At 56.2% G+C, this 23,197-nt stretch overlaps 1 protein-coding gene across 2 annotated transcripts in view; it reads left to right on the plus strand.

The window, feature by feature from the left end:
* The window catches only part of TMCC2 (transmembrane and coiled-coil domain family 2), a 37,429-nt gene extending 32,058 nt beyond the window's left edge, over positions 1–5,371 (plus strand). For both annotated transcript variants that reach the window (XM_058275082.2, XM_004464752.5), the window contains exons 3-5: positions 1,069–2,009; positions 3,212–3,347; positions 3,826–5,371. In XM_058275082.2, the coding sequence (XP_058131065.1) occupies positions 1,069–2,009; positions 3,212–3,347; positions 3,826–4,137 (1,389 nt within the window). In that variant the 3' untranslated portion in view covers positions 4,138–5,371. The remainder of the gene's footprint in view (positions 1–1,068; positions 2,010–3,211; positions 3,348–3,825) is intronic.
* Positions 5,372–23,197: the final 17,826 nt, after the last annotated feature.

Below are 23,197 nucleotides of genomic sequence, written 5' to 3' on the forward strand. Positions count from 1 at the left end.
ACTCGGCTGTGGACTGAGATCCTCCCAGCTGGCCCAGGGGCCCGGCCCCCCAGGCGAGGGCAGCGCCAGGCCCACCCACTTCCACCTGACCTTGCATTTCCAACCTTTCCTATCTTCCATGACATTCCCTTCCTTTCTCTCCCTCCCCCTCGTCCTTTCTCAGCCCCTCTCCTCCCTTCCTTGTCTCTCCCGCTTGTGCGTCTCTTGTGCCACCCTGATGCCCTCGGGGGACCCTCCTGCCACTGAGGAGGGCAGGCTGTCATTTCCTGCTGCACGTTCACCCCCTTCAAAGCCGGGTGGCTGGCACCCTCAGCCCCCCAGAACTGGTCCCTGCGAGGGACTCTCAAGCGTCGGTCCTCAGGGGCCTCGCCCTGCTGGCGGGTGGGCACTAGATACCCTCGGGGTTCTGGGCCAGACGCTGCCCCGTCATGAAGCGGAAGAGGTTGCTGATGACTCCAGAGAGCTGGAAGGTAAGGGAGGGCCCGGGAGAGGCGCCGGAGGGGCTGGATGACCCGCCATGTGCATCGGTGGGTAAGGAGGGCAGGGGTCAGAGGGTCGGCTTCAAGGCAGGGGCCTTTCGGGGAGGTCGAGTCCAGAGGGTCCACCATGTCTCCTCGCTGAGCACTCACCGCTGTGACTCTGGTGAGGCCTTAGGCCTGCCTGGTCTGTGTGGTGGAGCTGGTGGTTACACGGCTGTATTCCCATCCTGATTGTGTGTTTTTTGGTTACACATCCCTGAGCCACTTGCTTGACCTTCCTGGGCCAGTTTCCTCACCTGGAAAACAGGGAGGAGCAGATCTGCCCAGTCTACGTTTCAGGGATGTTGCTGGGATTGGGTAGCTAGCAGATGTGAGAGCCCTTTGTGAACGGTGCCCCCTGATGCACTGCGGTCGTTGTTACTCTTTAGACACTTTCCCTGAAGTTCCCTATTCATCCTACATCTCTTTTGCAGGTAGAGAAACCATGTCCAGAAAAAGCAAGTTCAGGGCCCTCCAGGGGCACCCGAAAGAGTTCTGCCGCGCCCTCCACCATGGTTTCGTGACTTGCTCTTCTCGCCTTTCTCCCCAGGTCGACAAGGGAGACCTCGTGGCCCTCAGCCTCCCCGGCGGCCCTGGCCATGGGGACGCCGATGGCCCCATCAGCCTGGACGTGCCCGACGGGGCCCCAGACCCGCAGCGGACCAAGGCGGCCATCGACCACCTGCACCAGAAGATCCTGAAGATCACCGAGCAGATCAAGATCGAGCAGGAGGCCCGGGACGACAACGTGGCCGAGTACCTGAAGCTGGCCAACAACGCCGACAAGCAGCAGGTGTCGCGCATCAAGCAGGTGTTTGAGAAGAAGAACCAGAAGTCGGCGCAGACCATCGCGCAGCTGCACAAGAAGCTGGAGCACTACCGCCGGCGCCTGAAGGAGATCGAGCAGAACGGACCCTCCCGGCAGCCCAAGGACGTGCTGCGGGACATGCAGCAGGGGCTCAAGGACGTGGGCGCCAATGTGCGGGCCGGCATCAGCGGCTTCGGGGGCGGCGTGGTGGAGGGCGTCAAGGGCAGCCTGTCGGGCCTCTCGCAGGCCACCCACACGGCCGTGGTGTCCAAGCCCCGGGAGTTTGCCAGCCTCATCCGCAACAAATTCGGCAGTGCCGACAACATCGCCCACCTGAAGGACCCTCTAGAGGACGGGCCCCCCGAGGAGGCAGCCCGGGTGCTGAGCGGCAGCGCCACGCTGGTGTCCAGCCCCAAGTATGGCAGCGATGACGAGTGCTCCAGCGCCAGCGCCAGCTCGGCTGGGGCGGGCAGCAACTCCGGGGCTGGGCCTGGGGCGGCGCTGGGGAGCCCCAAGTCCAACGTGCTGTACGGTGCCCCCGGAAACCTGGACGCTCTGCTGGAGGAGCTGCGGGAGATCAAGGAGGGACAGTCACACCTGGAGGACTCCATGGAGGACTTGAAGGCACAGCTGCAGCGGGACTACACCTACATGACCCAGTGCCTGCAGGAGGAGCGCTACAGGTAGGTCCGTCCACAGCCTGGCCAGGCCCGTGAGTGCGGGGCGCCGGGGTGCTGACTTGGGGTGACAGAGGTGGACGAAGTTGCCTTTAGAGGGGCGCTGGGCTGCTGGAAGGGCCGGGCGTGGGCGCGAGAAGCCTTTATCCAGATGTATCAGGCAGCTGGGAGTCCGGAGACGTGGCTTATGGAAGGCCCTACCTGCCTCGGGATGCTCTGAGCATCCCTGCCTGGATCATTGTGTGGGCACTGCCTAGACAGGGAAACTGAGGCAGGGAACAGCTATGTGGGCACTCATCTGGAAAGACTGGTGAAAGGCACTGACTCTGGCACCAGATGCCCTGGGTTCAAACCCCAGCTCTCCTGTTTACCGTTTGCCTGAAGCAAAGTAAGTGCCCCGTCTGGACCGGGTTTCCTTGTCTGTGAAATGGGGAGAATGTTAACCCCTACCTCGTAGGGTCGTTGGGAAGGTTAAATGTGTCCAGCATGTAGAGCCGAGGTGTGTCCGCTCACACCTGGTAAGCGTGGCCCTCAGCCGGGCCTCCGGAGGCCTGGCTGGATGGAGCAGGAGACGTTGGTCCCCTCCGGTACCCCTGCCTGGCTCTGCTCTCCGCTTTGTGGCTCTCGTGCGACCCTTGGCACTTGTTCCCTGGTGTCCTTGGGGATCTTTTCATTCATTAGCATTTTTCCTTTTCTTCTTTATATATATGAAGAAGCTTGGGAAGTTGAGGGAAACCCCCCAAATCCTCCCACCCACATGATAGTCACCTTGCTGTAGCGTGCCTTCAGAGTGGGGCCCGTGGCCTTGGCATCGGGTGTCCCTGTTAGCCAGAGGAGCATATGAGCCCAGGGCTTCCTACCCAGGCTGAGGTCAGGTGGTCCCTGACTCTGCTCACAGCCCTGTGGTCCCAGGCAGTTTCCTCCATCTCGCTAAGCTTCAGTCTTCTTGTCTGTAAAATGGGGTGCTGCCAGCCCCTCCCAGCGGGGCCGTGATGGGAACCACCTGAGACGACAGGCTCTGCACGGTGCCGGCACCTAACAAGCGCTGTGGACGTAGCAGCTTTTACTGCAGTTGCTGTTCAAACCCCAGCAGGGCTGAACACCTGGGATGTGTCGAATCGCCAATATGGGGATGAACGGAATCCATCCTGGGGGCAGAAGTGGGGCTCGGGGGGCTGGGCCGGGGTCTCACCTTCTCCCTCCCCCAGGTACGAGCGGCTGGAGGAGCAGCTCAACGACCTGACGGAGCTTCACCAGAACGAGATGACCAACCTGAAGCAGGAGCTGGCCAGCATGGAGGAGAAGGTGGCCTACCAGTCCTACGAGAGGGCGCGAGACATCCAGGTACGGCTGGGCCTGAGCAGGGACCCCATGCGTGCTGGCAGGGCCAGCCGTAGTGCAGGGCAAGTGTTTTATTGCATGGCGGAGGATATGGGCACAGGCGGTTCTGCTGGCCGCAGCAGATAGGCGTGTGGATGAGGAGGCCTGCGGGGCGGGGTGGACTGGAGATAAGAGCAGTGAGGCCCGAGGCAGGGGGCAGTGCAGCAGGCAAGGCGGGCATCCGGGCGACGCCTGCCTGGGCCCCCACATCTTCAATGGCAGCCTCGCAAATGAATATTGGAATTTCCAGATCCTTCTTGCCTCGAGAGGGAGCCCGGTTCCTTCCACATTACTCAAGAGTCCCATTGCCCAGCCTCTACCCCCAGCTGCAGAGGGGCCACCCACACCCCCACTAGCGTCCTCGTGCGCCGGGGCGGGTGGGGCTCAGCCTGGGGGCCCTCCCGCCCTGAGCGGTCACGTGCCATCCCCTCCGCCCCTGCAGGAGGCCGTGGAGTCCTGCCTGACCCGGGTCACCAAGCTGGAGCTGCAGCAGCAGCAGCAGCAGGTGGTGCAGCTGGAGGGCGTGGAGAACGCCAACGCGCGGGCGCTGCTGGGCAAGTTCATCAACGTGATCCTGGCGCTCATGGCCGTGCTGCTGGTGTTCGTGTCCACCATCGCCAACTTCATCACGCCCCTCATGAAGACGCGCCTGCGCCTCACCAGCACCGCCCTCGTGCTCCTGGTCCTCGTCCTCCTCTGGAAGCACTGGGACTCCCTCACCTACCTCCTGGAGCACGTGCTGCTGCCCAGCTGAGCGGCTGCCCGCCCCGCCCCGCTGGCCGTGTCTCTCCGGGAGGGACTCTGGGACTCCCGAGTCTCTTGGATGTCTCCGTGTGTCCAGTCTGGCCTTCTCCCCAAACTGTCCTTTCCAGCAGCTCTTGGCCCCTCCTCTGTCCTTGCTTCTGTCTGACGCCTTCTTCCCGCCCGCCCGATGGGAGCCTCGCACGCAGCCCTGGCTGGCCATGGCAGTGCCACCTGTGGCCACAGGGGGCACAGGGGGCACAGGAATTGGATTGTTCTGATTATTGACAGCCGCAAGTGGACTTCTCCCAGCTGACCTCAGAGGGCCCCGGGTCAGGAAGGCCTCTGAGAAGAGGGGAAGGAGAGGGCTCAGCTGGTCTGTCCTGGAGAAGAGCCCACCCTGGAGGCAGCTCTGGTTCCCTCCAGTGGAGAGGGTCAGGAGGTGGGCAAGGGAGCGACAGAGAGGCCCTCTGGCCCCGGGCAGCGCAGGGAGGGGAGGGCTCCCCAGCCTTTCCAGGGCCAGAGAGGAGGCTCGGAGGAGCCACTCGGGAGACCCACCCCACCCCGTTTTCCTGCAGAGCTGGTGTGAGGCTGGGCTCCGTGATGTGAAAGATGTAGGTTCTGGAGGCCGGGTGGGGTGTGGCTTTGGACTTGTATTCTCCCTGCTGTTCTGTCTGTCACGGGATCTGCCATTTTCAGGGAAACAGGCCCCAGGGCCTTCCCAAGCCTCAGCCTAAGGCCTTAGGCCTGGAGCATGTTGGGTTCTATTTATTATTTATTTATTTATTCGTTCTTTGGTACCTTAACGCCCACACCTTCTCCTGCTGAGCCCCAGGGAAAGGGCCCGGCCTGTCCTCTCTCTGAAGCCAGGGCTTGTTCTTGGCTCGCCAGGGCACTTCCATGCCGGCTGGCCTCTGGATAGTCCTGGGAGGGAGAAGTGGGCCCAGGCCCCCCAGCTCTGCTCTCCTGAAGCAGCTCTTGGGCCAGGATGGGAGGAGCCTGGCCCCTCTTTTATACGTCTATTTATTTTGTACATGTGCGTTTGGATGGAGGAGGTTTGATGCTTTATTTTTTTAAGGCCCTGGAGTGTTGTGTATGGTTTCTCCTCCCATCCCAGCCTTCCCACAGGCACTTCCAAGAAGAGAGGGGATTTCTCAGAAAAGGAGAGAGGAATCTCTCAGAGTTGGGAAGGCGGTGCCTGCCAGCTGTTGTGGACCTTCCCGAGAAATAAATATCCTCTAAGTTTCCAGACTGCCCTGTCTCTGTTGATGGATTAGGTCATTTCCCTGGAAACCCCTGAGTCTCCCTGCACACCCAAGCATCCTGGTATCAGACCCCGCCTCCCCCTTGGCCTGACGCCTCTCTTCGCTGGGATCTGACATGGAACAAGGCATCATCTCGCCCTCTTTCCCCCGTGCTCTGTGCAGCCAAAGCTGTGACCTAAGTGAGAGGGAGGTGGGCTGACACCCACTTCCCCCGTCCAGCCCTCCTGGAGTGCTTTCCCAGAGGGGGAGCTTGAAGAGGAGCCTTCCATAACTTGGAGAAGGCAAGCCACCGGAGGCCTGGAAGACAGCTGTCATGCCCAGTGTGACCACGAGAGGGCAACAGAGTCTTCACGAGAACCGCTCTTGGGCTTCAGCCCCCGGGAGGGGCGTTTGTTGCACATAACTTGGCTGGTCAGTGCTGTCGAGCCAGGCACAGACCATGCCACCTGCTCGCCTCGAGCTGCAGCGTGGCTTTGGGAGCCTCGGCGTCTGCTCTGTGCCCGGAGCCCCTGGCAGTTCTCCGTGAGCACTCACAGAAGGCACCGTGTGCCCAGCGGGAACCCTGTGGGAGCTTGAGAGGTGGTCTGAGTCTCCCAGCTGGGGAGCAGCCATACAAAGCCTGGAAACTTGGTCCTTGTCCACCACGAGTGCACCTGGGGCCCAGTCACATCCCCTCTCTGGCCTCAGTTTCCGTATCTGTAACATGGGTTGAATGCAGTAGCTGCAAATGTCAGAGGTTCTGTGAGTCAGAGGAGTCTAAAGTGGCAACTGGCCCCATGGTGCTCCAGGAGGCAGGATGGGCGCGCTGCCCAGATCACGGGGGTGGGAGGGCAGCTTCGACCCTTCATCTTTGGCCTCTGCTTGGCATAGGAGTTTCCCCCCAAGTGACCCATGCGGTGCCCTTCGCCGTGTCATTCCGGCCACATGCACACACTCACCTCCCTTGGGGGCCAGGCGGCAGGGAGCCCACATTCCTGGGCCCCAGGTGGGGGGTGGCTGCTCCAGGCTAAAGACATTTCCCACATTCCTCCCCAAGGTCAGGTGCCTTCCCTGGCATTGGCTCTTAAATGTCACAGCCAGCCAGTCCAGGCTGCGAGGGAGGAGGGTGCAGGGAGGGTGGCACCCCCCTACCCCCGGCTAATCCTGAGACTGCAAAGCGAACAGGCAGGGACGATCAGGCCCAGCTAGAGAGCAGCAGCCTCTGCAAAAGGAGCAGAGCAACGCAGGCCTTGTGTTGGCCTCTTGGAGGCAGATGTGCTCTCAGGGAGTTGGGTTTTGTTCTTGTCCCTCCAATGGCCACTGACACTTCCTGGTTTGCATCAGAGCCTCTCTTCCCTCTGTAAAAAGGGGGTGAATTTACTGCCCAGTTCACCAGGGGAGACGTCGAATCAGGGTGGCCTCCTGTGCCCAGGGAGCCTCCTCCCTTGGACTGGAGGACCCGGAGGTAGGCTCCTTCCCAGGGCGCCTGCCCCCAGGTCCCAGCCCCACCCCTGGGGGGCTGGAGGGTCCGGCTAGGCTGCTGCACTCCCCCAGCCTCTATGGTGGGGGCAGCTGAGAATTCACCTCTGCTTGGGGTTGGCGCTTGACCGCTGCAGCAGCCCTGGGCAGGGCTGGCCCGCGCTGGGCCTGTTGGTGTGCCCGCATGGAGCTGGTCCTCCCCGCCAGCCCTGCTGGAACAGCAGAGCTGCGCAGGTGCAGCCCGGGTAGACGCCACAGCCCTGAGAAGGCCCCGGGAGACGGAGGCCACTCAACCCTCGCCACCCGGCTTACTGCAGGGTGACTCTGGCCTGGGGAGTAGCTGGGAGAGAGAGAGTTGGGGCTTTGGTAGGCGAGGGATTTTCCCGGCAACCTCTATTTCTCTTTAAGTGAAATCCTGATCCTAAGACTTAAAGGCATGGGCTTTGGACCTGGGCTCAAATCCCACGTGCGTGCTCACCTTAGACCAGGCTCCAGCTGCACTTGGACTAGTCTCCTCATCTGCCGGCAGGAGGAGCAGTGGTGGCTGGCTCACAGGGTTGGAACTGAGGAGCCTCGACATACAGCACGTTCACACTCTCACTCGGTGCCAAGGACATAGTAAGGGTTCATCCCAGGCAGTCACTGTTATTCCTGGTACCTGAACCCTTGGGGATGTTAAAAACTGCTCAAAGAAGTCCGAGGCTGACGCTACAGAAACAACACTGAGGTGCTGCTGAGTGAGTCTGGGCCTCCGAGCCCCCGAGGGTTGGAGGAGACATTGTCATGGCCTGTGAGGAGGGGAGGCCGGGACGTGCCCCAGCACAACCAGACCTGCCGGCAGCGCCCAAGTCCCCTGGCCACCCGTCACCGAGCCAGTCTGGGGTGACGGGTGATGACAGCAACATTTCCTCCCACCCACGGGCCTCCCAGCAGAGCGCTCTCTCCAGACAGCCCAGTACTGCCTTCACCACTCCCCCACCAAGGCCTACCGTCCAGGTGAGGCACCCAGGGCCCAGCAGTGCTGGACAGGCCCCCCCAGCAGGGCCCTGCCTCCAGGCAGCCACTCACCCGGGTGGGCTCTGCTTCCAGAAGCACCCGGAGCAGGACAGCCCCCAGGCTCCCGAGGCCAGGGAGCTGCCGCCTGCCAGCCTCCAGCAGAAGCCTTCCCGGCTGCCCTTCCTGGCTTGTTCTTGCTCTGACTTCAGCTCAGTGGGGAGAAGCGTAAAGTGAAAGCTTTCTAATTAGAAAGACCTGGGGCTCTGCCTGGCGGAGAGGCTGTTCTCCGGAGCTGTTGAGGGTTATAACTGGAATTGGCTCCTCTTGTCCCTTTACTCATTGAGGTCAGCAGCCCAAGTACCCAGAGTTGGCTGGGGCTGGGTTAGGAGTGCCCATTAATTTGAGCCTTCAATGAACTCGTGCAAAGTGACAAGTCACCATCACAGCCTGCTACGTGACTCTGACTAGTCCCCAGCTCACCTCCGCAGCCGGGGGGAGCCAGTGCAGGCCAAGGATGGGAGGATGGAGAGATGGCGGCACGGCTGCTGAGGAGAGGGCCGAGGGGCCGAGGAGTGGGGCCTGGTCTCATTCCTTCCCCTCCGCTTCGTCCTCTGGGGGTCTTGGAGTTCCCATTATTGAGTAGCATCCTGAAGTCCAGGTGTGGGAACCCCAAAACATCCAGCCTTAGGTCCAGTTAAATTCAAGAAGCATGGTATTGGGAAGCAGATGTGGTTCGAGTGGTTGAGCTGCTGCCTACCACAAGGGAGGTCCTGGATTCAGTTCCCAGTACCTCCAAAAGAAGAGCAAGACAGCAACCTGACATGATGGGCTGGTGCAGTGAGCTGACGCAACAAGATGATGCAGCAAGAGACACAAGGAGGAATACATAATGAAAAACACAACAAAGTGGGAGGGAAAGTGGCTCAAGTGATTAGGCACCTCTGGGTTTGGTTCCCAGTGCCTCCTAGAAAAAAAAAAAGGAAGACAAGCACACAACAAACAGACACAGCGAGCACAAACGACAAGGGGGTGGGGAGAAATAAATGAATAAAAGAAGTCTTTTTTTTTAAAAAAAAGAGGCATGTATTTGAGAACCAATCTGTGCCAGGTATGGGGCTAGGCACTGGGGACCCAGAGAGGTGCAAGACACAGTCCCTGAACACTCAGAGCTTGTGGTCTAGTGGACATATACACACACATACACGTACACCTCTGATACAGGAGCAGGCAGAGATAAATGCTGCAATAGGGACTGGGGTGGGAGGCCCGAGGATGGAGAGCTTCTTTCTGATGGGCAGCGATGAGGAGGCTTCTCAGAGCCTTGGGGAAGAGGTGCTAAGGAGGGTGTCCCGTGGCAGGTGGATTTGCTCAGGACCTGGGGTTGGAGCTGGGATAAAGGGCTGTGCCGTCGTCTGTTTTCTCAGGCATCCGTACTGCCCAGTCCACACCCTGGAGGCAGGATGCTTGGGGAAGGGGCCACCAAGTCCCAAACAATGAGAAAGAGCAGGAATGAGGTCACCTCTCGCAGAGCTGAGGAAACCCCTACCTGAGAACTTCTGGGGCTTAGGGCCATCAGAAGGGCTGTTTGTGCTTGAAAACAAAAGGGAAGGGAAGGGGGAGCTTTGGGAGAGAAGGGACAGGCAAAGCATCCCTCTCAGGAGGAGGGGGTGTAATCTGGGATTCTGGGGACTGGGGGGGCAGGTGTTGCCACAGGACACTGGGCAAGTCACTGGGCAGGTCACAAGACCTCTCTGGGCCACAGCATCCCCATCTCCATACAAATGGACAACCAGGATGGGGAGATGGCGGGGCTCCTGAGTAACCAGCCCAGGGGCCTCTGGGAAGCTCCAGGAAGATGTCTCTGCACAAGGCTAACGCCTGCCCTGGAGAGGGGCGGCTCGGGGGAGGTCTGCGGGCAGGCGCTTGTGCTGAATGTGAAGTCGGGGACGGTGGGGAGCAGCAGAGGTCTGGGGCCCATGTCCTAAGCCCCAGAGGGATCCCCATCACTGGATGTCCAGACCACGGGGGCTCCCCACGACAGTGGGGAGCGTTGGCCAGGCATCCGGTGGCGAGGAGAGGAGCAGGGTTTGGAGAACCACTGGGCTCTCCTGGCCTCCCTCTCGCCCTCCCCAGGGAGGTGAGCCTGGAAGATGCAAGAGATAGCAGGCCTCCCTTCTCTGCTTGGCAGCTGTAAGATTAAAAAGGAGGGCGTCCATGTGGCTCGGTGGTTGAGCCCCGGCTTCCCACCTATGAGGTCCCAGGTTCAATCCCCGGCCCCCACCCCCCATACCTAAAAAAAAACCAACAAGATTAAGAAGGAGGTGGCTTCCACGCTTGGTCACTTGTGGGCTCCGGTATGATTTGAAGGTGTGGGAAGGCCGCACCCCAGCCCAAAGGCATGGCAAGGCAAATCCCTTTTTCTGCCCAGAGCTTACAGCTTACCAATGCATTTTGATGGGCAGTGACTCATTTTATCCTCACAACAAATTAGAGGGTGGCTAGAAGGTGGTACTGGGCCCCGTTTTACAGAGGAGCCAGCGAGACTCCGGAAGAAGAGAGGCACTGCTTTATAGACACAGCGCGGGCGCAGGCGGGGGCAGGCGTTTGCCGGCGTCGCCACTGCCCGTGCCCGAGTCGCTAACCCACGGTCAGGAGGAGCATTGCTTCTTCAGGCACAGAGGCAGTGCCCCGAGGTGGGGGTAACAGCTTGAAGCACTGGCATCGTTGAACGAACGAGATGATCACGTTGAATACTTCCCCTGCCCTGCTGGAGAAAGGGAGGGTTAGGATATGGGGGACTGAGGCAGAAATACTTTCAAAGATTAAACAAGCTCCACTGATTTTCTATTCTTCCCTAAGGCTGGGCCCTTTGGCCACGGAGCTTAACTCCAAGCCCAAAGGGGCAAGGCTGTCTGTGTGTACAGGAGGGGTGGGGATGGGCTCCAGAAGCACCATTCGTGCATTGGCTCATTCATTCTTTCTTTCACCTTCCTGGAGGAGATGGAAGTGAACTAGACAGACTTTCTCTTCGAACATCTCTAGATCCAAGGCCAAGCACAGAGCAGCTCACTGTGCTGCAGGGGAGCTGGACTGACAACGATCTCTCTGCCTCTTCATGACACATCCTTCGTCATGCCTTTTCACCCATCCGGGCTGTCTCATTAGCCCTCCAGCCGGAAAGTCTTTTTGGTTACCTCCCCTAAGTCCCTCTCGTGCAGCAGTTCCCAGGGCCTCCACCTGGAAGCCTCAGTGGCTTAGGTGAAGGGCTTGGGGAGCCCTTATCGACCCTGGCCAGCACCCCTTTCCCACAGATGAGGAAACCGAGGCCCCGAAAGGGAAGGGACTTGCCCACGATCACAGAGCAAGGTAAAGCCGAGCCAGGAGCAGTGCTAGGACACCCGGCTCCAGGGCTCTGGCCTGCAGGAGGCCTTCCACCCTGAGGCACAGAGCTGGAGGGGTTGGCCTGAGAGCCCCGGTGCCCCCGCAGGGTGGAAGGAAGGAAGGTGGTGAGCTGGGAGGGCGGCGGTCCTGGCTCCACCCCGGACAGAGGAAGTTCTGAAGCCAGGGAGAGAGAGGGTAGAAATAAAACCCCTATCAGGAGGGGTGCGGATGGCTACAAGGAGAAAGCATACTCCTAACATCCAGCATGTTCATTCGCAGTCTGCCTTATGGGACCCTTACAAGGCAGAGCTATTTAAATTTTAATTAACTGAAATGACACGAAATTAAAAACCCAGTCCCTCAGTCACACGGGCCACATTTCAAGTGCTCAATAGCCACAGGTGGCTTACTGCTGCTGCACTGTCAGCACAGATGGAGACGATTCCACCTTCGCAGAACGTTCTATGGCACAGTGCTGCTCTAGACATTTCACTTACAGCATCTCATTTTAAACATATTTTTCCAAGCAGTGGTAGCATGTGCTTACCGCAGAAAATTTTATGAGGGAACTCAAACCACGGGTAGTCCCCTCACCCACTGTTAGCATTTGATATGTGTCCTTTCAGTCTTTATTCTTCTTTAAAAAAAAATCAAATAATGCACAGTCATTGTAAAAATGCAAACTATTTAGGGGCATATAGGGTAAAAATATTGTCCCTCAACACACCACCTCTGTCCCCAGAGAAAAGTACTGTCAGCAGGTGGGTGCTGGTTTCCCTCAGCCTCATCATGTGGGCACAAAAAGGGCACTTGAACCACATAACAACCATTTCACGGACTCTTTCTGCCACCCACCTTTCAAGACTTCCAGTCCCTCCCCTCCTACCAACTCAAAGTCCCCAGGCACAGCTGAGAGTCCCCTGGACTCAAGAGCCGCTCTCTCACCCCCCTCTCCTTTGCCCCCTCCTTGGCATCCTCTGCCCGAGAAGCCCCTGCTCCCCACTGCAGGGCCCTGGGGTCTCACTCCCTCCTGCCTTTCTCTCAGCGATCCGGGAGGCAGCAGCAGGAGAGCAGAGCTGTGGGGAGCCTGGCCTGGGGAATTGGCACGGTTACCTCCCAGCTCTGCAGCTTGAAAGTTACCAGCTCCTGCACAACGGCCTTAACCTCCCTGGGTCTCAGGTTTCTCATCTGAAGAATGTTGATGACACCTACTCCAGCACTGCTGTAAGAGTTAAATGCAATAATAAAGGCAAAATATTTTGCATAGAGCGATGGTGATTATCCTCATTTTACAGATGAAAAAACTGAGGCTCGGCGAGATCTAGGCAGGGCTCAAGGTCATTGGCAGAAGGTGGAGGAACTGGGGTTCTGGCTCCCCGGCCTCCAGTGCGGCCCACACGGGGCAATTACATTCTCACCCTCAGCCCCAAGTTCCAGAGCACCTCATTCAAGCCCAAAGAGCAAAGCAGAAGCAAGGGAGGCAGCAGCAGGAAAGCTGTACGCCGGGAGGACTCGGGCCCGAACCTCAGTTTCCCCACGTGTATCCTAACCTTGCAGTCGGCCAGTCTCTGCTTCTGTGGCCCCCGCCTTGGGAGAGGCCAGGGACCCAGATTCTGGCTTCACCTTGACCTGAGGCAGGAGGCGGGCTCTGCTGCCCAGACCTGGCCAGGCTGGTGAGGGAGGGGAGGGATGGCACCTGCAGACACTGACCCAGAGTTACCTGGGCCCTCTCCGGGCTTCCCTGGCGCCCCGAGGTAGGGTGGGGTGCTCGACCGGCCTGCTAGGTGAGAGCAGGTTTGGAAGGAGGTTTGGGAAGGGTGTGGCGGGGAGGGTGGGCCTCTGCAGACTCATAGTGTGATCACTAGGGAGGGGGCACACCTGCCAGCCACGGCCTGGGCCTCTGGGCTCTGCTGCTGTGCCACCCCGAGCCCTTTGGCAAGGTGTGGACGACGTGGCTCGCCCTCCCCCTCCATGCCCCCCTGTGACAGCTGGGTGTGCTGGACCACCCTGCCCTGCAGTGGGTGAGGAGGGCAAGGGAGCCGGTCCGCCAGCTCTCCCCAGAGCTGTCAGGACAAGGGCGGGGATCCCACCCTGACAGGGTGAGAGTCTCGTCTCCCCAGCGAGCAGGAGCAGACAATGGCCCTGGTGAATCACCAGCGAGCCCTCCTCCAGCCCTGCCCCTGCGGCCTGGCCCGGGACGCGCGGCTTGTCCTCCACGAGAGCTGGAGACCGGCTTTACTGTGACATCGCTGCTCTCCTCACCAAGCCCTGCTCCGGGCGCTGGGCAACATCAGGGCCCCGGAGGCTCCGCGGTGGGGCGGAGAGAAGGGTTTGCCTGCAGCAGACCTAGTCTGGTCAGAGCAGACTCCTTTGGGAAGGTGGGCCGAGGAGAGCCACGGAGGGCCACGTCTGTCCCCTCTCCCCTGCCCTGTCCCTTCCCCTGAAGGCCTCACCCACTCTCCCCGAGTCCCTGGTGAGTGGTCACTGCCATTTTTCCATCCCCTGCCCTGGATAGAGCTTGGACCCTGCCTACAATTTATTCCTTCTTGCAAGACAAAAAATGTGGAGCCCTGGGGATTGCATTCCACCCCACGGTGGGACAGGGCTCTGTTAGAAAGCCCTTCCTTTTCCGGAGTTACTCTCTGCCTCCCTGGAGAATTCACTAGGAAACACTTCAAGAAATTTAATGTCCACCCCCACTCCCTGTCTACCCCATATTCTTTGCTCTGCACCAAATACTCTCACTTCTTTCAGTCATTCCACTTAGGACATGGTTTCAAGACCTTTTGACCTCTGGGCCCGTGTTCTCTGGAAATTTGCATTTGCCCACGTTCTTACAACCTGCTGCCAGGAACGGAGCTCCGCTCTCCAGCCAAGGTGGGCACCGTCAAGGGTGGGACAGGAACCTCGCCTCCTTCACTCTGGCCCTGTGCAGATCCCACATGCCCCACAGCGCTTGTGGCCTTGGGAGGCGGCTCTTAACAGGTTTTCGGTTGTGGGCTCCGTGGAGGGCCTTTGCAGAAAAATGCACCTGCTCAAAAATTCTGTATGTGATTCCAGGGAGTTCAAGGAGTCCCTGTGGTATAGCCTGTCCTTGGATCCCAGGTTAGGAATCTCTGCCTGGAGGCTGAGGTCTGAAAACTAAGTTCTGAGAACAATCTCCAGGTTCGAACTACGGGACCCAGGGCAAATTCAAAGTAACAACCTCTCTCACCAGGGCTGCCCTCGACAACTCATAAAGCATTTTCATTCATCTTGGGCAATCCATGTAACTATGTTGGGACACAAAGTATTATGGAACAAATGGGAAAGTCAAGGCCCAGGGAAGAGCAGTGACTTGCCCGAGGTCACACAGCCAGTCTGGGCAGCCCAGACCAGATTCTTCCTACTTGTACGGGGCCTCAGGGAAGCCCCACACAGTCTGTCTGCCAGTGGGGAAGACTCAAATGGACAAACAGTTGCCCAGGGCACTCCTGCGCTGTCTGCGGAGGCACACCCTGTCTGGCCTCCGAGGTGAGCTGTGGTTTAGCAGCCTCCCTCCTGGCAAAGGCAGAGAAGGGGCCAGGTGTCCAGGAGGCCTTGTGGGAGGAGAAGGGCAAGGAGGGTCCACCTGCAGAAACCAGGAACCTCAGGAACTCAGGGGGCAGAGAAAGAGCCCCAGGCCCCTACCTGCCTCAGCTTGGCAGGAGGCACACGGAGAAGAACAAAGTGTGGCTAGGGAAGGATCCAGAGTCAGGCTAGCACGCTCTGTGTATGATTTTCATACAGGCACCACACTTGGCGGTTTGAGGTGAGATCTTAAATTTCCAAGGAATTCTTGCTCCCTTAAAAATCCCTCTGACCTGGAAACCTCTTCAGCCTGCGAGGCCCAGCTCACTCCCTCCATGAGCTTCTGCCCCTTGCCTTCCTCCCTGCCCTCTGCCCTCACAGCCTGTGCTCAGACCCCCTGGGGGCAGCGCCTGGCTCCTGGGTGCCTCCTCTGAAGACTGTGTGCCCAGCAGGCTGGAGCCCTGCACTCTATAGCTTACCCCGCCCCTGGCCACAGGTGCTGGATCCCTGCTTGCTCAATAAACTCGAGAGACCGGGAACAACGAAATGTCCTTGGCCTCCGCTTGTTCTGTGACTTCGGGCTGCGTCCCAAATCAGCGGTCAAAGAAGGCCAGCCTCCCAAGCTCTGCTCCCTCTTACGTGGAAACTGCACCTAACAGTTCTTCCCAGGCCATCATGGATGAGGGAGAAATCTCAGGACAGAAAACCAGCACTTCCCTATCTTTCCCTAGATCTCATTATTTTGCTTTACTCCAAACAGTTGGCAGAGATGTCTAGGCCTAGAACAGGTCCCTAGAGAGGAGGACGGCTGAGCCATTCTCGGCTGGCCATTTGTGTGCAGCCTGCGCGAGAGCCGGCAAGGTGCTGCCGGAGGAGCTCAGGTTTGCAGGGGCGGGTTGCCGCTCGGACTCTCCATTCTTAACTCATCGCAGTGAATTTGTATTGGTTTTACGTGTCTGTCTCCTCCGCTGGACTACCAGACCCTGGGGAGCAGGGACTGCATTTTGTTCAATTCAGGATCCCGAATTGGCACAAGGTCAAGCACAGTAGATGCTCAATAAACCTTTCACATTAAGAATGTTTTCCAGTCCCAAGTATGCTGCCTCGGGTTTCCTGCCACCTGGCCTGACCACCCCAGCTGCACTTCTGCAGCACCTCCCAGCCTTCTGACACCCTCCACCCAATCTCAACCGCAGCTATTTCTGGCAGAACATGCGGGGAGAGAGGAGCCGAATGACCTCAGTCCTCTTGCTTTTGACATCTTGCAGAAGCCACAGGCCTCTCAGGCCCTTCACCGCTCAGAGCCACTTCCCCTTTTTAATAACAATAACAATGACGTGTTTCGTTCTCCACAGCTTCCTGGGTTTTTTCTCATCCTCCCGCTTGCAGGCCTATGCATTAAAAGGCTGATCCTCCGTGCTCCAGGTCCTTAGACCTACTTTTCCTTAAAGCTGCCCAGAACGGGGAATTAATTCTCCATCCTCCCATGGGTCAGAATCCCAATATCTGACCCAAGTTCTTCCTAAGGTCTACCTAATTTTTTTTTTTTTTTTTTTTGGTGTTAGGGCTGCCAGATTTAGCTAATAAAGTGCAGGATGCCCAGTTAAATTTGAATTTCTATGAACAATCAATTTTTAAATGTAGGTCTTGTTGTTTGTTGTTTGTCTGAAATTCAAATTTCCCTGGATGTCCCGTTCTTTATCTGGCAAACTACCTGACTATATTCCTTCTCCTTAGAACAGTTGTTCTTAAATGTGTTGGTCTCAGGATCTCTTCACTCTCAAAAATTTTTGAGGACACCCAAAGAGCTTTTGTTTATGTGGGTGAATTATAGCTATTAATATTGATCATATTAGAAATTAAAACAGAAACTTTAAAAATATTTATTTGAAAACAAAAATAATAAACTTATAACACACTTATATAAAAATATTTTAATGAAAATAATTCTGTTTTCCAAAACAAAAAAAAATAAGTGAGAAGGGTGGTCTTGTTCTATGTTCTGTTTTGTTTTCAAGTGTCTTTAATGTTTGGCTTAATGAAAGCGAGCTGGGTTCTTGTATCTGGTTCTGCTTTCAGTCTGTTGCAATATCACACACCAAGAAGCCCCTGGAAAACTCCACTGTACACTCATTAGAGGTAAGCGTGAAAAAGACAAATGGTATCTTAGTATTATTATTAAAATAGTTTTGACCTTGGGTGTCCTCTGAAAGCATCTTGGGGAGTCCCCAAAGGTCCTCAGGCCACACTTTGAGAATCAGTACCCTAGAGCAATGCTGGACTTCAGTGGCGGTCAGTACCAGCTCCTTTGCCTCTTAAGTTAAATTTGGGGTGGGACGGTGTGACACCAGACATGTCATTTAATGGGATCCAAGCTGATTCTTATTTCTGAGATTATGTTTGGGAATGGTGGGGAAGGGAGGCTGAGGCTGCATCTTGCCTAATGCCCTAGTGGGGTTGGAGAAATGAGCCTGGAAAAACTCTGACTCTAGGGACCAGGGCCTGAGATACAGCTTGAGAGCTGCAGCAAGCAAACTCAGCTGAGAAAGAGAAAACTGCAGCTTCCTGCCTTTTGGGGCTTGGGGCTTGTGGCTTTTCTCAAAGCAAGGAGAAAAGAATGGAGGAATGTGGGTTTAGCTCTTGTTTCTTGGGAACCAGGTCTTTGAGCTGGCTGCTTGCTGCCCTCCCCCACCAGCCCTAGGTGGCCAGGATGTCGACCAACTCTATCCTCCACCCAATCTAGCCTATGCCTGGACTCATTCTTTTTTTTTTTTTTTTAAGATTTATTTATTTATCCGCTTCCCCCTCCTGCCACTTGCACTTGCTGTCTGCTCTCTATGTCCATTCGCTGCACATCCTTCTGTGTCTGCTTGTCTTCTCTTTAGGAAGCACCCAGGAACTGATCTTGGGAACTTCCGATGTGGGACAGAGGCACTCAGTTGCTTGAGCCAGTTTAGCTCCCTGGTTTATTGTGTCTCTCCTCTGTGTCTCTTTTCGTTGCGTCATCTTACTGTGACAGCTCTCCATGCCACGTGGGCCAGCTTGCTTTTCACCAAGAGGCCCTGGGAATTGAAATCAGGACCCAGCAAATGGTAGACGGGAGCCCAATCGCTTGAGCCACATGCACTTCCACTCTGGGCTCATTCTGGGCTCATTCTGACCCTCATGGTAATCTGCGATGGCTCAGTGGAAGTGAGGCTAACGTTGATTGTGAGCAAGGACAATTGGTTTCTCAAATCTCAACCACATGACCTCAAGTAAGGCCTTCCCCAGGACGTAGGCTCCCAGAACCCATATTTTCAAGGGGCTTATACAGTTACTGAGCAATGGGGGAGGGGAGACCGGCAAAGAGTAGGGACTAAAAAAAACCAGTCCATCCCACCTCCATGAGTGGTCCTAGTACAACCAAGTCCGATGGGACTCGAGCATCTTATTACATCTTTTCTGTTGCAGACCCACACCCTTAGCACACTCAGTCATCATCCTGTAGGTGTTAATTTATAGCTTCAGCTATTTTGAGAGAGGGGACCATGGCCTTTGGAGCGTCTGTGTTTTCCATGGCACCTAGAACAACGGTAGGCAGGATAGAATGGGGACCTAAGGAGGAAGGGGGCAGGAAACCTGATAAGCCACACACACAGAAACTGAGGCAATGGTCTGCTCGCTACCACAGGCCAAGGCGATGGCCTGCTAGCTCAGATCAGCCTCCTGACCCACACAGCAAGTTGGGAAGGTGCAGCTTACGAGCACATGCCCCGCCGCTCACAGCACATCGACCCGGCCGCTGCGTAACCAGAAGGCAGCTGGCAGCCTCATTACATGGGGAAAAGAGGGAAGGGGCTCCACCCTCACCCCCCCACTCCCCCTTTCAGGGTACCTCATGTCTAGTGGACAGTGACCGGAGGCCAGTCCCCGCCAGGCAACATGCCCTGCAGAGCCTGTGGTCAGCAGCCGGAAGTCAATCACCCCTGGACAGCAACCCCACGTCCCTAAGCAATTCAAACCACCCAATAGATGACCCTTGCTTAGTCTCAAATGTGCCAATCAGCGCAGACCCTGGAGTACTGTACCTCCCATGAGACAGGGACCTCAGAGCAGAACTCAGCATGTCTCTCCCTTGAGAATGCCTGCCCTCAACTCTGAGGGTGTACTTTCTTTCTCTTGCTTTACCCTCCAATAAATTCTTTGCTTGCCTGATTAATCAGTTGCTCATCCTTGAATTCTTTCTCAGACGAAGCCAAGAACCTAGACACCGACTCCGGTAACAGTGAGGTTTAATAAATGTTGCTAGGTTTATTAGGGGGTGAGTTTTCACTGATTTAACAATCAGACGCTCCTTTACGAGGGGCTGGGACCAGAAAGGCAGGTGGAGGCCCTTTATTAAACTTTTACGGAGTTCCTGCTCTCAGTCCTTAGGTTCATCTCAGGCATTTACAGCTTACAAAGCATATTCACATGCTATCTCATTTAATCCTCACGCCAGCGTGACTGGCACGATTGGACTGTGAACGTGACCTTCAAAGTAACTGCAGTGTATTCTGCCTGAAGAAAGAAGGCGGAGGTTGTCTCTGTGGCGCCAGATGTGGGAGGGAGGTGCCCTCCAGAGCTGCCCTGGGGATGGGTATCCTGGGCACGACCACCAAGTGTGGCCCCAGAGGTCCCACGACAGATCCGAGCAGCTAAGTGAAGGCCAGACCTGCACTGTGAAGTCCTGGGTAAGCTCAGCGACCACGTGAGGCCCAGTGGCATTGCTCTACCTCTCTCCTGCCTTTTCCACTCACGGAGAGCCGGGCCCTGGGCTGGGAGGCAGAGCAAGCCAGGGGTCTCTTAGCAGAGAGGGGATCCCCGCCAGGGGCCGATGTGCTGAGAGCACGAAGCTGCGACTAGCCAGGGATGCAGCAGCGATGGCAGCAGGTGAGGAGGAGGACTGACCCTGCAGGCCAGGAGGGTGGTTCAAGTCCAGCCCGGGGACCCTCCCCAGCTCCCCAGTGGGGCATGTGGCCAAGGTTGCCTGCCGCAGCCGCGAGCGATCCCAGTCCAGAGCCCAGGTCAGTGAGCCTGGGACTCTCATCCCCATCACGGGGAGAGAATGGTAAGGAGGACAGGACAGGGGGAGGGGGTGGTGCTGGCTGGGCCTTGAATTCCAAAGGCATAGCTCATTACTTCCACCCGGAAGTCGGGTCTGGGCCGCTTTGTCTGGGAAAATCCTGGCGGGCAGGGTCTGTTTATCAGGGAAGATGAGTCAGAACTGAAGTTATCTCCTATAAACTCTGCTATTTCTAGGATTCCATCTAGTCAAAGCCAGTCCCAGACTCTTTCCTCTTCTCTGGGGAATTCCTCTGGGGGAGGAGGAGGGAAATAGATGAACTCTTCCCTAGAGACTTTGTTTTTGCCCATTTATGGACTTGAAGCCCCTTCCCCCAACCCTAGGATGAATGACTCATCCCCCACTTTAACCTAAATGCCCCTGGAGAGGGGAAAGGGTGAAGTCGAGAAGGTGGGATTAGCTTTGAAAGGGGCTTTGGAGGCTGAAGAGAGACAAGGGAAGTGGATGGGACATTCCTTTGCAAAGAGCCAGTGAGGGAGGAATTTAGAGCAAAAAGGAGGCAGAATGAGGAGAGAATGGTTTATATCTGAGAGAAGCTGCCTGCTCAGTGGTGTGGAATTCCTTCCAGACAGCAGCTCCTTAGAAATGGATTCTCAAGCTTCAGTGGGATCAGAGCTGCCAGCAATGCTTACTAAAATGCAGATTCCCGGGCCCCCAGCTGGCTGTGTGCACGGACTGAAAGCAATGACGTTCTGAAGCCCATGGTGAGAAGTTCAGCTCCAAGGACCAGGAAGCCACCCAGGACCCTGAATTCAGAACCACCTTGTTCTACCAGCCAGGACTCTATAAAGCAATTGCATGCCCTCTGCAGGGGCAAAAATCAGAGGCTGAGCCTTGGCCCAAAGATGACATTTTTAACATTCTTATTGAAACTGGGAAAACCTTTGATCCCCAGGGATGCTCAGTGATGGAGTTTCAGAGCTGGAGGTCCTTGAAAAGTCTTTTAGTACAACCCTCTCATTTTACAGAGAGGGAAATTAATAAAGTTAAACAATATGAAGGCCATTTCTCCCTGTCTTTCCCCTCCCATCTCTAAGAGAAGTCCTCTCATCTCATCTTTATTTATTTTTTTAAGATTTATTTATTTCTCTCCCCTTCCCCCGCCCCACCCCGGTTGTCTGTTCTCTGTGTCTATTTGCTGCGTCTTCTTTGTCCGCCTCTGTTGTAGTCAGCAGCACGGGAATCTGTGTTTCTTTTTGCTGTGTCATCTTGTTGTATCAGCTCTCCATGTGGGAGGCGCCATTCCTGGGCAGGCTGCACTTTCTTTCACGCTGGGTGGCTCTCCTTACGGGGCACACTCCTTGCTCGTGGGGCTCCCCTACGGGGGAACACCCCTGCGTGGCACGGCACTCCTTGCGTGCATCAGCGCTGCACATGGGCCAGCCCCACACGAGTCAAGGAGGCCTTGGGTTTGAACCGTGGACCTCCCATGTGGTAGGCGGACGCCCTAACCACTGGGCCAAGTCCACAGCCCTGTCCTCTCATCTTTACTGGGAGGAAAAGCCAACCCCAACAAAGCAAAACATGCCTCCCCAGCTCAGCACCGCCTGCCTCCCCCAGCATACCCCTCCACTACCATATCAGCCAGCTTTCACAAGCAATTGATCAGCTTTGGAAGTAACTGCATTCCTATTCAAAAACATCCTAGAATCTTTGCAGAAGGAAGTAACAGCAGAGGCCATCTAGTCTGATTTTCCACCCAATGTAGAGACTCCTAGCAACTTCCAAATCTCTACCTCCAATCCAAATCTCCTTCCCAAAAGGCAGTGCAGATTCCTTCTATCAGCTGCCTCTCACCCTCTCCACTGGGAGGCCTAAAGGCTCCTGAGCTTCCCTCCACATCTTCTCCACCTGCCAGCTTTCCCCATCTCAGGTCTCAGCTGATGGATGCTCTGTCCTTCAGGTCAGAACTTGCAGTGTGGTCCCTGACTCCTCTTTCTCTTGTATTCCTCTTCTCATGCTCCAAGAAAGCCCATTAGCTCTACTTTCAAAATAGGTTGGAATCTGACTCCTTGTCATGTCTTCCTGCTACTCCTGGACTCCAGCCCAAGCCCCCATCATCTCTCTCCAGGATTGCTGCAGAGACCTCCTCCTAGGTCGCCTGGCTTCCAACCTGACCCCCTACAGACTACTCTCAATAACCGCTAGAGGAGTTAAAGGCAAAACATGAGTCAGATTATGTCATTCCTGGGCACAAAACTTCCCAGAACTCCCCATTTCACACAGAAGAAAAGCCCTAACCCCTACAATAGCCCCTGCAGCTTGTACCTCCCCCTTGGCCATGACCGCTCCTGACCCCATGTGCTAGAACTCTCTCTGCCCGCCTCACTAGCTGGTCCTCAAACTTGCCTAGCCTGCTCCTGCCTTAAGGTCTTTGTGTTGGCTGTGCCAGCCTAGAACACTCCTTCCCCTCCTTCAGCTCTTTGCGCAAACGTCACCTTCTCCGTGATAAATTCAGTAGAGGAGTCGTTAATTGCCACTTCAGATAATGTTCAAGGTGAGTTTAGAGGAGGGAAAGATGAACTGCACCTTGGAAGATGCAATAGTGGCTACTATTTATTAAGTGCTTCTGTATCAGGCTTTTTTCTTGTATTATCTCAATACTCTCAATAGCTTGTAAGTTTGGTACTCTTTTTTTTTTTTAAGATTTTTATTTATTTTTTATTTCTCTCCCCTTCCCTGCCCACAGCCTACCCCGCCCCCCCCACCCCCCGTTGTCTGCTCTCTGTGTCCATTCACTGTGTCTTTTTCTGTGTCCGCTTGTATTCTTGTCAGTGGCACCTGGAATCTGTGTCTCTTTTTGTTGCGTCATCTTGTTGCGTCAGCTCTCCGTGTGTGCCGAGTCATTCCTGAGCAGACTGCACTTTTTTCACACTGGGTGGCTCTCCTTACGGGGTGCACTCCTTGTGCGTGGGGCTCCCCTACGCGGGGACACCCCTGTGTGGCACGGCACTCCTTGCACACATAGCACTGCGCATGGGCCAGCTCCACACGGGTCAAGAGGCCCTGGGTTTGAACCTTGGACCTCCCATGTAGTAGGTGGATGCTCTATCCGTTGAGCCAAATCCGCTTCCCTAGTTTGGTACTCTTTTATTTTTTTTTAAATAAGTTTTTTTTTTTAAGATTTATTTATTTAATCCCCCCCCCCGCCCCTGGTTGTCTGTTCTCTGTGTCTATTTGCTGCGTCTTGTTTCTTTGTCCGCTTCTGTTGTCGTCAGCGGCACAGGAAGTGTGGGTGGCGCCATTCCTGGGCAGGCTGCACTTTCTCTCACGCTGGGCGGCTCTCCTTACGGGCGCACTCCTTGCGTGCTGGGCTC

This window comes from Dasypus novemcinctus, chromosome 13 (assembly GCF_030445035.2).
Source record: "Dasypus novemcinctus isolate mDasNov1 chromosome 13, mDasNov1.1.hap2, whole genome shotgun sequence".
NCBI lineage: Eukaryota > Metazoa > Chordata > Mammalia > Cingulata > Dasypodidae > Dasypus > Dasypus novemcinctus.